Genomic DNA, 12,734 nt, shown 5'->3' on the forward strand with positions numbered 1-12,734 from the left:
CTGTTCTCTGTGCAAAAGATACCAAGAGGTTTCTGTAATGTGACCCATAGGCTATTAATGGAAAGTAAACTCCTGCTTTAATGTGGTAATATGGGTTGAAATGTGTAGCTGGAGAGGATGTAAGCTTTATTAAGCTCAATAAATCTGCTATGTGCACTTTCTTTCTTCTACAATGGGCACACCACTGTTTTTTTCAGGGAAAAGGGGCTTAACCAACCAAGGTAACAACCAAAAATGTCAAACCTGTTCTAATACCCTGATTACACATGGATTTGCAGCCTAACAATTAAATGCAGCAGCACTGTAGGGCGATACCGCACCCCTACTCTGCTTTCAATGGCTGGCTTACGCATTGCTTACATATTGCTACATATCCAACAATGCACAGGTTTGACAGACTGACACATAAACAGTTAAGAATATGCGCAATAGCCCATGAAATAATTTACTGTCACTGTAGGACAGCATGATAGATCATATTTTACTGCTATAGGACAGGAGTATACTGACAGGAGTGCCAGTGACCAACACATTAAACATTAAAACAACATTAAACAACCACACTGACCATTTGTGACGGACACAGATGGAATTTGGCTTCCACATGTATCCCACCCGTGCAGTGAACACACACATACACACCAGTGAAAACACACACAGTGGACAGTAAGCGAGAGGGTGAAGGGCCTTGCTCAAGGAGCCTGGGTATCGAACCCACAACCCTCATCATCAATAGCCCGGAGCTCTAACCGCTGACCCACCACTGCCTCATAGCTACACATGTAGAATTTGGCATTCACGTTTTTATTGGGGACCTCTAAAATCTACACAAAGTAAAAAAAAAAGGCAACGTTTTTTATGCATGCAAAGGCCTTATAACTTCCTGTCAGTGATCATGACTGACTACAGCTGGTAGCTAGAGCTGGGCAATATGACAATATTCTAGCTTATGGTGATATATTTTCGTTATCGTGGTACACAGTTTTCTTTTATGAGTGTATTGTGGATATCGTCTGTGCTTAAAGAGCACTGATTATCGACTGAGTGTAATCAGTCATATTTAATTCAATGGAGTGCAGCATATTTTGAGTAAAACTCACAGTACTCTGTATGGGACAGTATTTGGTGGCAGTATTTAAAAAAAAAAATACGCTGCTGGTGCATTTTGTCTACATGACGAAATAATGCGACACATCTCGTAGATCATAAAAAGGGTCTTTAAATATTGTGATCTAACATTTTTACATATCGGCCAGCTTTACTGGTAGCTTCTTTGTGCCCCATTTACTAGTTTAAGGGTTTAAGTTCTTTTCCATGTTACTTCCATGTCAAAGACTAGTCAGGACGAAGTCACGGTCTGGGACCTATGTGGAGCCTCAAAATCCGTAGCACTGCTGTACAATGGATACAAACGTATGTAAACTATATGAAGGAGGACTACATACATAACATCATAGCCTCAACCCTTTAGCTAGACGGTAGAAACTGGACACAACAAAATTAGCAGGCTAATGTTAAGCTTTTGGAATGGCTATCCCAACGCCCTGACCTCAACACGGTCACAAATGTGTGAACTGTGTTAACATTGGGAAGGTTTCTGAATTTTAAGGCACAGATTGGACTTTTGGGTTCAAACACTTGTCCACAAATGTCCATTATCATGCAGCCCTAATGTGCTGCCAGAAGAGGCAAACTGTAGTCCCCAAAGGTACAAGCCAAATGATGGTCTTTAAGGTCCAATTATGAATGTAAACAGACTTTATATTGAGAATTTAAATATGAAAGTATGGTGTCAACACAGAATGTGTGGAGTGGATACAGCTAACATACAAACCGCAACATCATTTTGGTACTGACCGCGATTTTACCCTGATAAGTACAGTTTCCGGGTTTTTTCAGAACCTGTTTGTCTGGTCAGCCACTGGAAGTTGTTGAGAAGTAGTGGTCATACAGTTTGCGGCGGAACAGGTGTATTAAAAAATTCCACATAGTGTTTAAAAGGTCAGTCCTGGGGTGAACTCCTTACTCAGCAGTTCTTATGTACCCCCTCTTACTGCACAGAAAGGTTACATTTTGGCCCGGCTTAGCTTCATACCCTGGGCATTCCAGAGGAGGAAGGATTATAGCGCTAAAGAGTGTGTGTGTGTGGGGGGGGGGGGGGTGTTGGGTGAACTGATGAACGTTCAGGAGCTGAACCTGTTGTGCTCTTAGCATGTTATAAGGAGTAGCAAAAAGAGTGCAGCAGGGCAGGCTTTTGGCTTGGTAGTGCCAATCTAAATAGATTCATGTGAACTGAATTTGCATGGCTTCTTAAAATAGCCTCCCGCAGCCTTTTATTATCAACATTTCAAAATCCATCCACGGTGCAACAGAAAGAAAAGAAAACTGAGAACTGCAGGCCCGTTTTGCCTTTTTTTTTTTTTTTTTTAAATGAGCACAGTGCTGTTTTTGTCAGCCTCACTGGAAGTGAATGGTGCTTCTATTTCAATTCAGCCCAAACCAAAACTTCTCCTTAAGACAACAAAATAAAAGAGCCAGATCCTGAATCTTCCAATTCCAAGAAGTTCCGCCGACTAGAAGTCTGACTTCCAGGAACAGGAACAGCCTGCTGCCAAAACTCCACTTGATTCACTCTGAAGACATCAATAAAACTCAAGGCGAAAAATTTACGGCTCTCAGACTGCTGATGTGTCTAGAGTGGTGGGCCTTTAATGGCTTAAGCAGCACGCAGATGAAGCCAGCACGGGCGTCCCGCTAATGACAAACCCACATTTCAGGAGCAGATCTTCTGGAGCTGGCAAACGTGCTGCTGACCAGTACGGGCTTTGAGAGGGGCACTTTACCAGCGTCCAACTGCTCGAAGTTCAGCAAAAAGTAATGGTTATGAACCACTGAATGCTCCACACACTGACCGGCTGAGCCTGGCGCCATCCAAGGAGGCAGATGCATGTTATTTTGAATAAAATCTGCAGCTAGGCCAGCAGTCTCGGACCAGAGCTCAGACTCCTGCTACTGTCTGCTACATAAATCACCCACAAAGAACCAGCATCTTCATTTACATACAATGCAAAACCTAGATCACCTTTTCACAAGTCCATGAATTACAGGCTCCCTCTCTCCGGTTCTTCAAAAGAATAACGCAGGAAGAAACAAGCATTTCATATTAAAGTAGCCATGCCTCGCTGCCTGTAGTAGCGTCCCAAAAGGGGGGCTTGGTAAACAAGCAACAGAAAGCTGCGGTTAAATAAAAGGGGCTGTCCCGAAGCCAGTTCTCTGCGGGGCGATGCTGCTGATTGATATTCCCCACTGGGTCTGAACTGCCGCACGTGGACGAGGACAATGGCTAAGCGAGCCCTTCAAAACAAGCTAGTTAATTCTTTGTTTAGATGCTCTTGCGTCAGGTTACGCCATGTGAATCAGATGCGGTCAGCCCAAAGGAATGCGAGCCCCATGCCATGGCCATTCTTTTTGTCTCTTCGTCTTCATTCAAGCTCAGGCTCTAAATCTACTTGCCGCGACAGGTACATTCACAACGAGGGGCAAGGCTCTCTCCCACTCCCTCAAGCTGTTCACACAGAAAGCCAGACAGCTCTATTGTCAGGTTAGGCACCAGGCTCGGAGTGGCTGGATTGTGATGCCGGCAGAGGTTTCCAACATCTTCCACTATTTTCTGGACTTTGCGCTCATGGCAGATGACGTTACTGAAGAAGTGGCTGAGGGTTTGATGGTGCATTTCAGTCATTGAGGCAGTGAACTTCTTGCAGCGGGTAGTTGATCGGCACTGCCAGTCACAAGCTCTCACGTATGGTCTTATGAATGAAAAGGCTGAAAAATGGCCACGTGGCCTACTAGAACCTATATAGCATAGCAGCATAGCAGTTAACTGTAGCAAATAACATCCATTTCTTTTAGTAAGTCAATCTGAAACCCCTGCCTTTCAGATGCTACAGTTTTTAACAATAAAAAAAAAATAAATTACCTGGTAATTTGGATGGTGTAGGAAGTAATCCGGACATTCAGCCACAGCCATGTTCTCAAATGTTGTTGACCTCCAGATATCACATTCACCTTTGACAGCTGTAGAATGAGCCTGAAAAGAATACAAACATTAGTAAGTTACACAGAAACACAGGAGGAGGGAGGAGAGGGGGGGGGGGGGGGAAGGTCTCTTTCTTAGTTGAGTCTAAGTGGCTACAGATATAGCGCAGAGCACTTCTTAACCCAAATAGTTTTACAGGGTCAGTAAACAAGAGGAGAACAAGAGCAACAACAGTCAGTCAACAAAATGTACCTAAATTAAAGATAGGCTGCATACTGAAACCTGAGGCTTGGTTGGATGTCTGAGTAGAATATGCATATGAAGAATATGAAGTGCTACATATTTTCAGCAGTTCCTAACGTCCAAACATCTGGGCCAATTGCAAATCGACATGAATTTGAACTGTAGGCTGAATCGAATTTCCAAGCTTTATGCATTCTCTTACTCTCGAAATCTTGTGCCAACACTCAGCAATCATCAGCTCCTCTAAGCAACTGCTTAAAGATCTGAAAACGAAAATGTACACAAGTTAGGAGAAGACTATAGGAAGCAGTTCAGGGGAAGTGTGGAGGTCAAGATTAGATCTGGAGGAACAAGAAAACTCTGCAAGAAAACTGGCAAGACAAATCAATATGACTTTTTTTTAAGAGGGTGTGCACCGTTCTACTGTGCAACAATTGCTTGCATAGACCATCATAGAGGAGCACAACACTCAAATGTTTAAAGTACGCAACAGAACATCCAGGCAAGGTGTGGGTGGATTCACTCAGAATAAACTGTGAAAGATAGGGGTGGATCTATCATGTTTTGAGGATGTGTTGGTGCCAGTGGATCTGGCAATATTTACAGGCTGAAACTGTAAAAGCCATCCTCTTTACAACAGGATAATGATCTCAAATATACCTTAAAACCACCAGATGAGACAGAAACGGAAGCATATGGAATGATCCTCATAGTCCTCCGACAAAAAGAAACTCCAAATACAAGACCTGAAAGACGCTCTTATCCAGAGTGGCTTCACTGTTTACTCAGAAATATCATTAGCTAGTTTATATCGACTAGGATGCAAAGATCCCTCTAATCTTAGATTCCATTAAACGCAAAAGTCAGTACGAAGACCATAATACTCAACACGACACTTCACCAAAGTATTCTCGGAGGAGGAGGGTCTTCAGCGTGCATTTGAAGACAGCGAGCGACTCTGCCGTTCGGACACCCAGGGGAAGCTCGTTACACCACTTTGGTGCCAGGACAGAAAAAAGCCTGGACACTCGTCTTCCGTGGATTTTAAAGGATGGCAGGTCAAGCAGAGCTGTACTTGAAGCTGGAAGGGCTCTTGGTGTGGATCGGCTTTTGACCATTGCCATCGAGTACGGAAGGGCTGGTCCATTCTTGGCTTTGTAGGTCAGCATCAATGTGGATACACACCCGATTCATTTAGTTAGCCTCACCCCTGCAATTCACACTTTGGCTAACCTGAAACTACACCTGAATCAACACCTCGATCACATAATGAGCACCAAGCTTCTATTATGTAAACCAAGGGACGAGAGTATTAGCAGGATCTAGTTAAAAGTATGCTAAAAAAACTCCTGAAAGGCTACATTGATGATTATAATGTTTTATGTTATGGAAGACAGAGCTACTATGCTTTAGCATGTGCTGATAATATAGTAGTATGTTAGATTAGGCAGCGTTCCTGAGAAATCTTGTCCCATTCCTCATGGACGGTGGCCTCCAGTTCTCTAATATCCTAGGGCTTGCTGCTGCAACCGCCTTCTTCAAATCCCACCAACTATTTTTCTATGGGGTTTAAGTCAGACGACTGTGACGACCACTCCAGAATCTTCCAGGACTTCTTCTGAAACCAAGCCTTGGTGGACTATGAGGTATGCCTGTATTTGTCATCCTGTTTTTACTGTATAGCAGTATGTTAGATTAGCTGCAGTGGCTGTGTTTACTATTTCTCAATCAAATGACGTGTCAAGGATGCTTAAACCTTTGCAGAATTAAGCAACGTGCTTACAATCTGGAAGGATGTGATTGAGGAATATACGTGAGTAAGGCTGAAACCTGGCTAATTACTACAAATAGCATTAGCTAGAACGATAGAGACCCTTTTTTCCCCCTAATCCATGGTTCACGGAATATCCGTTCGGATACTGAAATCAGCCAGAGTGCACATCCTTAGTGACTGTGGACTAAGAGCTCAGTGTTATCCAGAGCAGGTCCAGAAGGCCTCGTTTCCGGGCACCGCCATTACATAATAGGGAGCTGGATCTGAACATTTCAACAGTGGTCAATGGTCTCCACTCACCACCACAACAAAAGAGGGGGCAGCCCTGGGGGATGATGTCATGGGCGTAAATCATGTGATCGCGCCGTGGGCCATGGCGGGGAGACAGCGTCTCTTTTGTTAACAGGTATCTGCTGCAATTTTATCAGGGGGCAGAATACAGTAGCACAGCATTTTCATTCAGCACACCCTTCTGTGCTCGGCCTCAGCGTTCGGGCTCGCTGAGTAGCACTGAATGGCACTCCTCAAACGTTCAATGCCTGGAGTTCAGTCAGCCATGGAGCGGAGATGTGGCCTCACTGAAAGCACTTGGCAGCGTACGTCCACACACATACCGTAGTGCCGGAGGTCCTCTGTGGTCCTCTGACCACAACTTAACCTGGAGAAGAGCATCTGTGATGCATGGGGTCTTTTTACTTAAGCCCCCACTTCTTACTTGGATCTACTTTGCAATTTAGCACGCTCCCCAGTGTGGCAAGAAGAGACTTTACGATCCCAAATAAAAAGCAAAGGGTTTAGGTTAGGTTTATCTTCAACACATAACGCCACCCTTAATGATGACTGCAGTCTCAGAATTACTCGACCCCTTCATGACGAGCGTCGTTAGTACTGAGAAGAGCAAACGTGATGCCTAGCCAGACCCCAGCTTCTGGCAGGGTTCCTGAGGAAGCTTAGCCCACCAAAAACCGCCCCAATAATTTTCTATGGGGTTCAAGTCAGACGACTGTGACGACCACTCCAGAATCTTCCAGGACTTCTTCTGAAACCAAGCCCTGGTGAACTATAAGGTATGCTTGGGATTGTCGTCCTGTTGGAAGGTCTAATGACCCCCACGCTTCAGCTTCCTCACAGAAGGCATGATGTTTTCTTCTAGGATTTCCTGATTTTCCACACTGCAGGTGTCCAGTGCCAGAGGAAGCAAAGCAGCCCCAGAGCATCACCGAGCCACTGAACATGCTTCACTGTAGAGCAGGGTGTTCTTTTCAGTGTATGCTTCATAAGACACACTATTGATCCATATGCCCAAAAAAAACCCAGTTCAGTTTCAACGCTCCACAGAGGTTTTTCTGCCCTGATACCTTCTGAGAAACCTCCTTACTGCTACAGGCTATGAATAGTGTCTTTTAATGAAGCCTAGAGGAAACCAGAGGCCACTCTGCTAGAACACTGTGGTAAAAAAAACAAAAAACAAAGGATCGGAACTGAATGGGTCTTAAAGTAGCCAATCCCCAATGAACTAAAACATCCCTATCCCGATCCACTGAATGAGATCAGAACCTCCCCAACATTCAAATTCCATTCACGCTTATGTTGAATGTGGTCAAAGTCTTCGCTGGCAACCTCTGAATGTGGTTTTGCATGTGATTGGCTGAAACTCGAACAGGACACAATCTCTAAAGACTGTAGTGATAGTGACAGGATGCTCAAAATGAGTTCAAATGCTTTGCCAATTGACCTCAGAATGACTGAGTTGTCACCTCCTTCCTGTACTCCATCTTTAGCCATGACCCCACTGTTCACTTAGCTGATATCCAATCAAGCTGAACTGGCTTATGGGGGAAAAGTGTTCACTTCTCATTGGCATGTCAAACATGGAGAAAGTCACGCTAGTTTAAGAATCTGGAGGCCTATACTTCAGCGGACCCTGAGCTACAAACACTTCCTAAACTCAAGTCCTGCTGAAGACTGTAAAAGTGGCCCAGTGCATGAACTGGTAGTCACTGTGACTTATGTCCTCAACAAACCCTGCTATTATTAATACTACTAATAATAAAAATTAGAGTGATGAGATTACAAGGAGTCCTCGGGCCACAATATGCCATTCACATCTGTACTTTGTGTTGGCCCCTAGTGATCGGACCACCCAGGACGCCTTTGTTAATGCCAGGTGTGAATGAAGCCTATTGCCATTTGGCCCTCGGTTTTATCAGTTACTGTTTAACTAGCGTTCAATCGTTCTGACCTCCAGCGGCAGAAGCAAGTGCCATCCTGCAGTGGACGTCAACGGCTGAAGAGCTAGAACCGAAGATAACCCAGCTCTGACTGCCATGTCAGTCAGATTTTAACAAGGGACTCACGAAGAACGTCCATCTCCAAGCAACAAGGCAGAACATTTCTTGCATTTCTTCATTTCTTGCTGCCAAAGTTCAGGAACAAGTCAATGCCACTTTAATTGTGACTTCCAGGAATCCCTGGCTAGCATGCGTGGATGCGTGAAATCAAAAGCTGGGAAACACAAGGGGCCTCAGGTCAATAACAAGTCTTTGATATGCTGCATATAAAGAGAGAAAAAGTACCACATCTGCTCACGACTGACGGAACAAATATGGACCTTCAACCAGACATCCCAGAACCCACTGATTTTACAAGACTGTGGTGCTCGTGCCATGTTCTACTCAGTGGTTCTGCCTTAACTTTTTCTCAAGTGGAACCGTTCTGCTACTGCTGCTGCTGATGATGCTAGACCTCTGGCTATGATGGTCACATGCTTCCTCTAACACATGCATCCACACCTCAATATGGAGAGTGCTACGCTCCACCAGCACCGGCTCAGGTGTGAAATAAACCCTGAAGCAAATTAAAGACAAACTGATGGGCGTGAATTACACGTGCAAGATGTGCGTGTTCGCGGGACGTTCGCGCAGGAGCCTTGCGTCCATCACAATAGCTGGATTGTGCCGAGGCAGTGACTAAATCGTGGCTTTGCGGTAAGAAGTTCATGAGTGCTTACACTGAACAGGGTGAACTTTAATGTCCTGCTGTGATTAGCACTGGAGCGAAGGCCAGATCTGGGATCGCCACCAGCCACCGGCTATTTCAAGTAAATCCTGATTGAAACTGTACTAACATTTCTCTGAAGTGCTCTTTCCTTTAGCGCGTCACAGGTCAATCGCTGGACGCCAGGAGCGGGTGCTGATCAGACCTCGTTGACCTGCTCTACTGTGGAGGTGCTTTGAGGGGCTGGATCCTACTAAAACAGCATGTATTATTATGTTTTATTCAACATAGCCCTATATATATATATATATTTTGACACTTTCAGGCTGGCACAACTGCTGAAGATAATGAGTAGGAACCTTACTGCCTGGATTTCAGAGTAGCAAGTTAGCCAACTGACTTTCCTCCATCCATCCAACAGCATCTCAATCACTAGTGGCAGGGCTCAGCTCAGAAACATGCAAGGTGAAAATGATCCCCTGAAAAACAAGAGGATTTCTGCAGTATAAAGGTGCAGGTTTCTTAGCAGTGTAGCCCAGCAAGGCTCCCTAAGAGGCCCCAAAAAGTAACCAAGGTTTCAGTCCCAGTTATAGCTCAGAAACGAAGCCCATCCCAGGGCTAACGCTGGACTGCACCGTTCCACCAAGGAAGTCTCAATTATTCTCACCTGGACTGAGCGAGCCAAGAAGAAGCATGCATAGAGCTAGCTGATTGACCTCGGAAAATGACATGAACGTGTGAATGAGTGAGAGCAGACAGAGGGAAGCGCGAGAGAAAGAGAGAAAGAGAGAGAGAGCGAGCGAGCGAGCGAGCGAGCGAAGAGAACGTCATAGAAATGCTAGAGGGATGAATCCAGGAGAGCTGGAACAATCAGAGCAGTAGAACGTTCGAACTCCTGCCTTCATGCTGCAACACGTTTGGAGGACGGCGGTGAGTAAGGGGTTTCTGTCGTCAGTTGGGGGCTGTTAAGTATTGACAGCTTTAAAAAAAGAAAAAGAAAAAAAAAAAAAAAAAAAAAAAAAGATTGGGTCAAATTGGCCACGTCAGGCCTGTACTTTAATATACTTTTAAATATACTATTATATAAATATACTTTTTTTATAAATATACTTCAATATACTACACTTTGATATACTATATAAATACTTTAATAGTTGCACACAATAAACAACAAAAAAATACAATTATTCTGCTAATTATGATTATTTATATGAAAAATAAGGGAATTTTCCTCCCACCCCAGATCTAAGCTTTCACCCAACTCACAACTAGAACGTTGCAAACGTCGCTCTCTCAAATAATTCCTGTAAATACGTGGCAACCAGCTCAAACCAAAGCGGGTTCTCCTTGAAGGTGCTGCAGACTTGTTGGTGTGGATTAGAACAGCCTATGACTTACTGTGAGCTAGAACAATGAGACCCCCCCCCCCTCCCTTAAAGAAGAGCTGGATGTTACTTGAGCGGACTGTGAGAAATGTGTTGGCACATATTTACAGAAGAGATTTGAGTGACTATGGACTTATTCTAGTATTTGTTAGCAACATTAGCCTCACAGATCCAGTGCCCAATTGAAGAAGCATATTTGCCAGGGTCACTGCAGGCCTACTCTCCCTCATATTCGTTGGTTGGTGTGGCGCAGCAGATAACACCACTACCTGCCACTGAGCTACCACACCATGTGGGAGACTGGGGTTCGTTTCCCGGTCTAGGTGACTATGCTGCGCTACACCAATAAGAGTCCTTGGGCAAGACTCCTAACACTACACTGGCCCACCTCTGTAATATGAGTAACCTTGTAAGTCGCTCTGGATAAGAGCGTCAGCTAAATGCCACAAATATTCACCAAGATGATTGTGTTTAGAGTCCTTATAGGCAAGTAGCCCCACTTGACGGCTTTGCACATCTTTGCAGATACTGGAAACCACTGAAACAATCTTATAAAAACCTTGTGAATAGTTCGTAGCGTTCGGCTCAATGATGCACACAATTGCAAACTGCTCTTGCACAGAGCTCTGCATCGAGGGATGGTGCGCCACCATGTGCGGTGTATAACCAGCACACCGATTGGCTCCTTTTGTTGAAGGGCGGGACATCTTCTGTAAACAGACACCTTGATGAGCATTACTACAACTCCCATTCCTATTCCAACCAGTGGCCGGCCTCCACATTTATAAGGCCTCTGGGTTTTATGCAGTGAGATTTCACTGATATTCAACATTTGCCCTCACTGATTCGTCCCATTTTCAAATCAATCATTTCAGGCCATACTGTCTTGTGCTACTATTCATAGTCCACGCTACGCTACATACTACTGTGCTACTGTGTTCTCTGTGACTTTGTGGAGATCACATTTTTGACAGCGCTAACAAAGCGGGCAGGACGGAGGGATGGAGGGAAGAAAGAGTGCCCTGTTACGCAACCTACAGCTCCAGAGCCGTTAGAGAAAGCTGGCGCGATCTCAGTCCGCGGGTGCATCATGGGAGACATATTGCCATATATTCTTCGCTACGCTTGTGCTGCCAGAGCCTCATTATACCATAAATCTCAGCACTTATATCCACAGCAGACTGAAGGAAAGGAACACTAAATCCTCTAATACAGAGGAATCAGAACACCCCCCCCCCCCCAAAAAAAAAGCCCACATACAAATGCATCCTAGCAGCCGAGAAAGAATCCACAGATTACTAAAAGTAAAGAATTCATACATTTATTAATTTTTGAAAAATCTGACTTTACAGGAGTCCACTGTACAGTGAACCTGCTCCCAACCTAGGTCAAAGAGCTCGGAAAACACAGGATTTTGCCGGATTTTGGAGAGTGAGAGGTCTGTGCCAGCGTGACCACAGAAATTCCCTATGGAAGGTTTACGGGGCAGCGCCGGAAGTGCAGCGCACTCCGAAACAGTGTTCGCTGCTCTTCCAAATCGGGACGCACTCGAAAATATGTGGGTTATTTATAGGCCCGGCTGTTCCGTATCAAAACAGCAACACATGAGGCGCACATGCTAGAAGGTACCAAACATCCTGCATCTTTGGAAGGCTCTTATTTTTGCACAACCTTGTCCAACTGCTGACATTCTCCCAACAGACTTTTACCAGTGCTTTTACCACTGCCACACTGGGCATGAACTCAGCGCTACAATAAGCGTACTGTACACACACACACACACACACACACACACACACACACACACACACACACACACACAATCTATCTATATCTGGTATTAAGCTGTGGCCCACACTAGACATTTGCAGCTCACCATTCCTTGGTGAAATGGGAGTGCCCTGGGCTGGACCGGAAGCCTGGTCCTCCGTTTTGGAGCTGTTAGCAATCTAGTATTAGCTGACTTGCTATTCATACAAACGATCAGGATAACGCTGTAGAGGCGAGAGCAAAGAGCAGAGCTGGAGTGCTGTGGATGGATCTGCGCGTGGAGCTGCGCTTAGCTCGGAGCTATCTTAGAACGTAGCAGGCCTGCTAACACAGCTGCCATTAACAGAGTACATACATATGCCCTATAGGGATGCACTGATATCAGTTCCGATACCGATACTGATATGTAAACTTTGCATATCGGTCGATACCCGATACCAGTCCGATACCATCATGCCAGATAATTATATACTCGCTACAGTAGAGTGGAGCACACTGGGTTTTGGTATAAACTGTATGTAACTGC

The 12,734-nt window shown here is 44.9% G+C and overlaps 1 protein-coding gene across 4 annotated transcripts in view; it reads right to left on the reverse strand.

Annotated features, from left to right (window-relative positions):
• grb10b (growth factor receptor-bound protein 10b) overlaps nucleotides 1–12,734 on the reverse strand; it is a 94,377-nt gene that overhangs the window by 66,479 nt on the left and 15,164 nt on the right. For 3 of the 4 annotated variants that reach the window (XM_072680175.1, XM_072680176.1, XM_072680173.1), the window contains exon 2: nucleotides 3,980–4,090. In XM_072680175.1, the coding sequence (XP_072536276.1) occupies nucleotides 3,980–4,030 (51 nt within the window). In that variant the 5' untranslated portion in view covers nucleotides 4,031–4,090. Of the gene's footprint in view, nucleotides 1–3,979; nucleotides 4,091–12,734 lie in introns of those variants that run through there. The other variant, XM_072680177.1, reaches the window with a different exon arrangement.

Source organism: Salminus brasiliensis, chromosome 5, assembly GCF_030463535.1.
Source record: "Salminus brasiliensis chromosome 5, fSalBra1.hap2, whole genome shotgun sequence".
Lineage (NCBI taxonomy): Eukaryota > Metazoa > Chordata > Actinopteri > Characiformes > Bryconidae > Salminus > Salminus brasiliensis.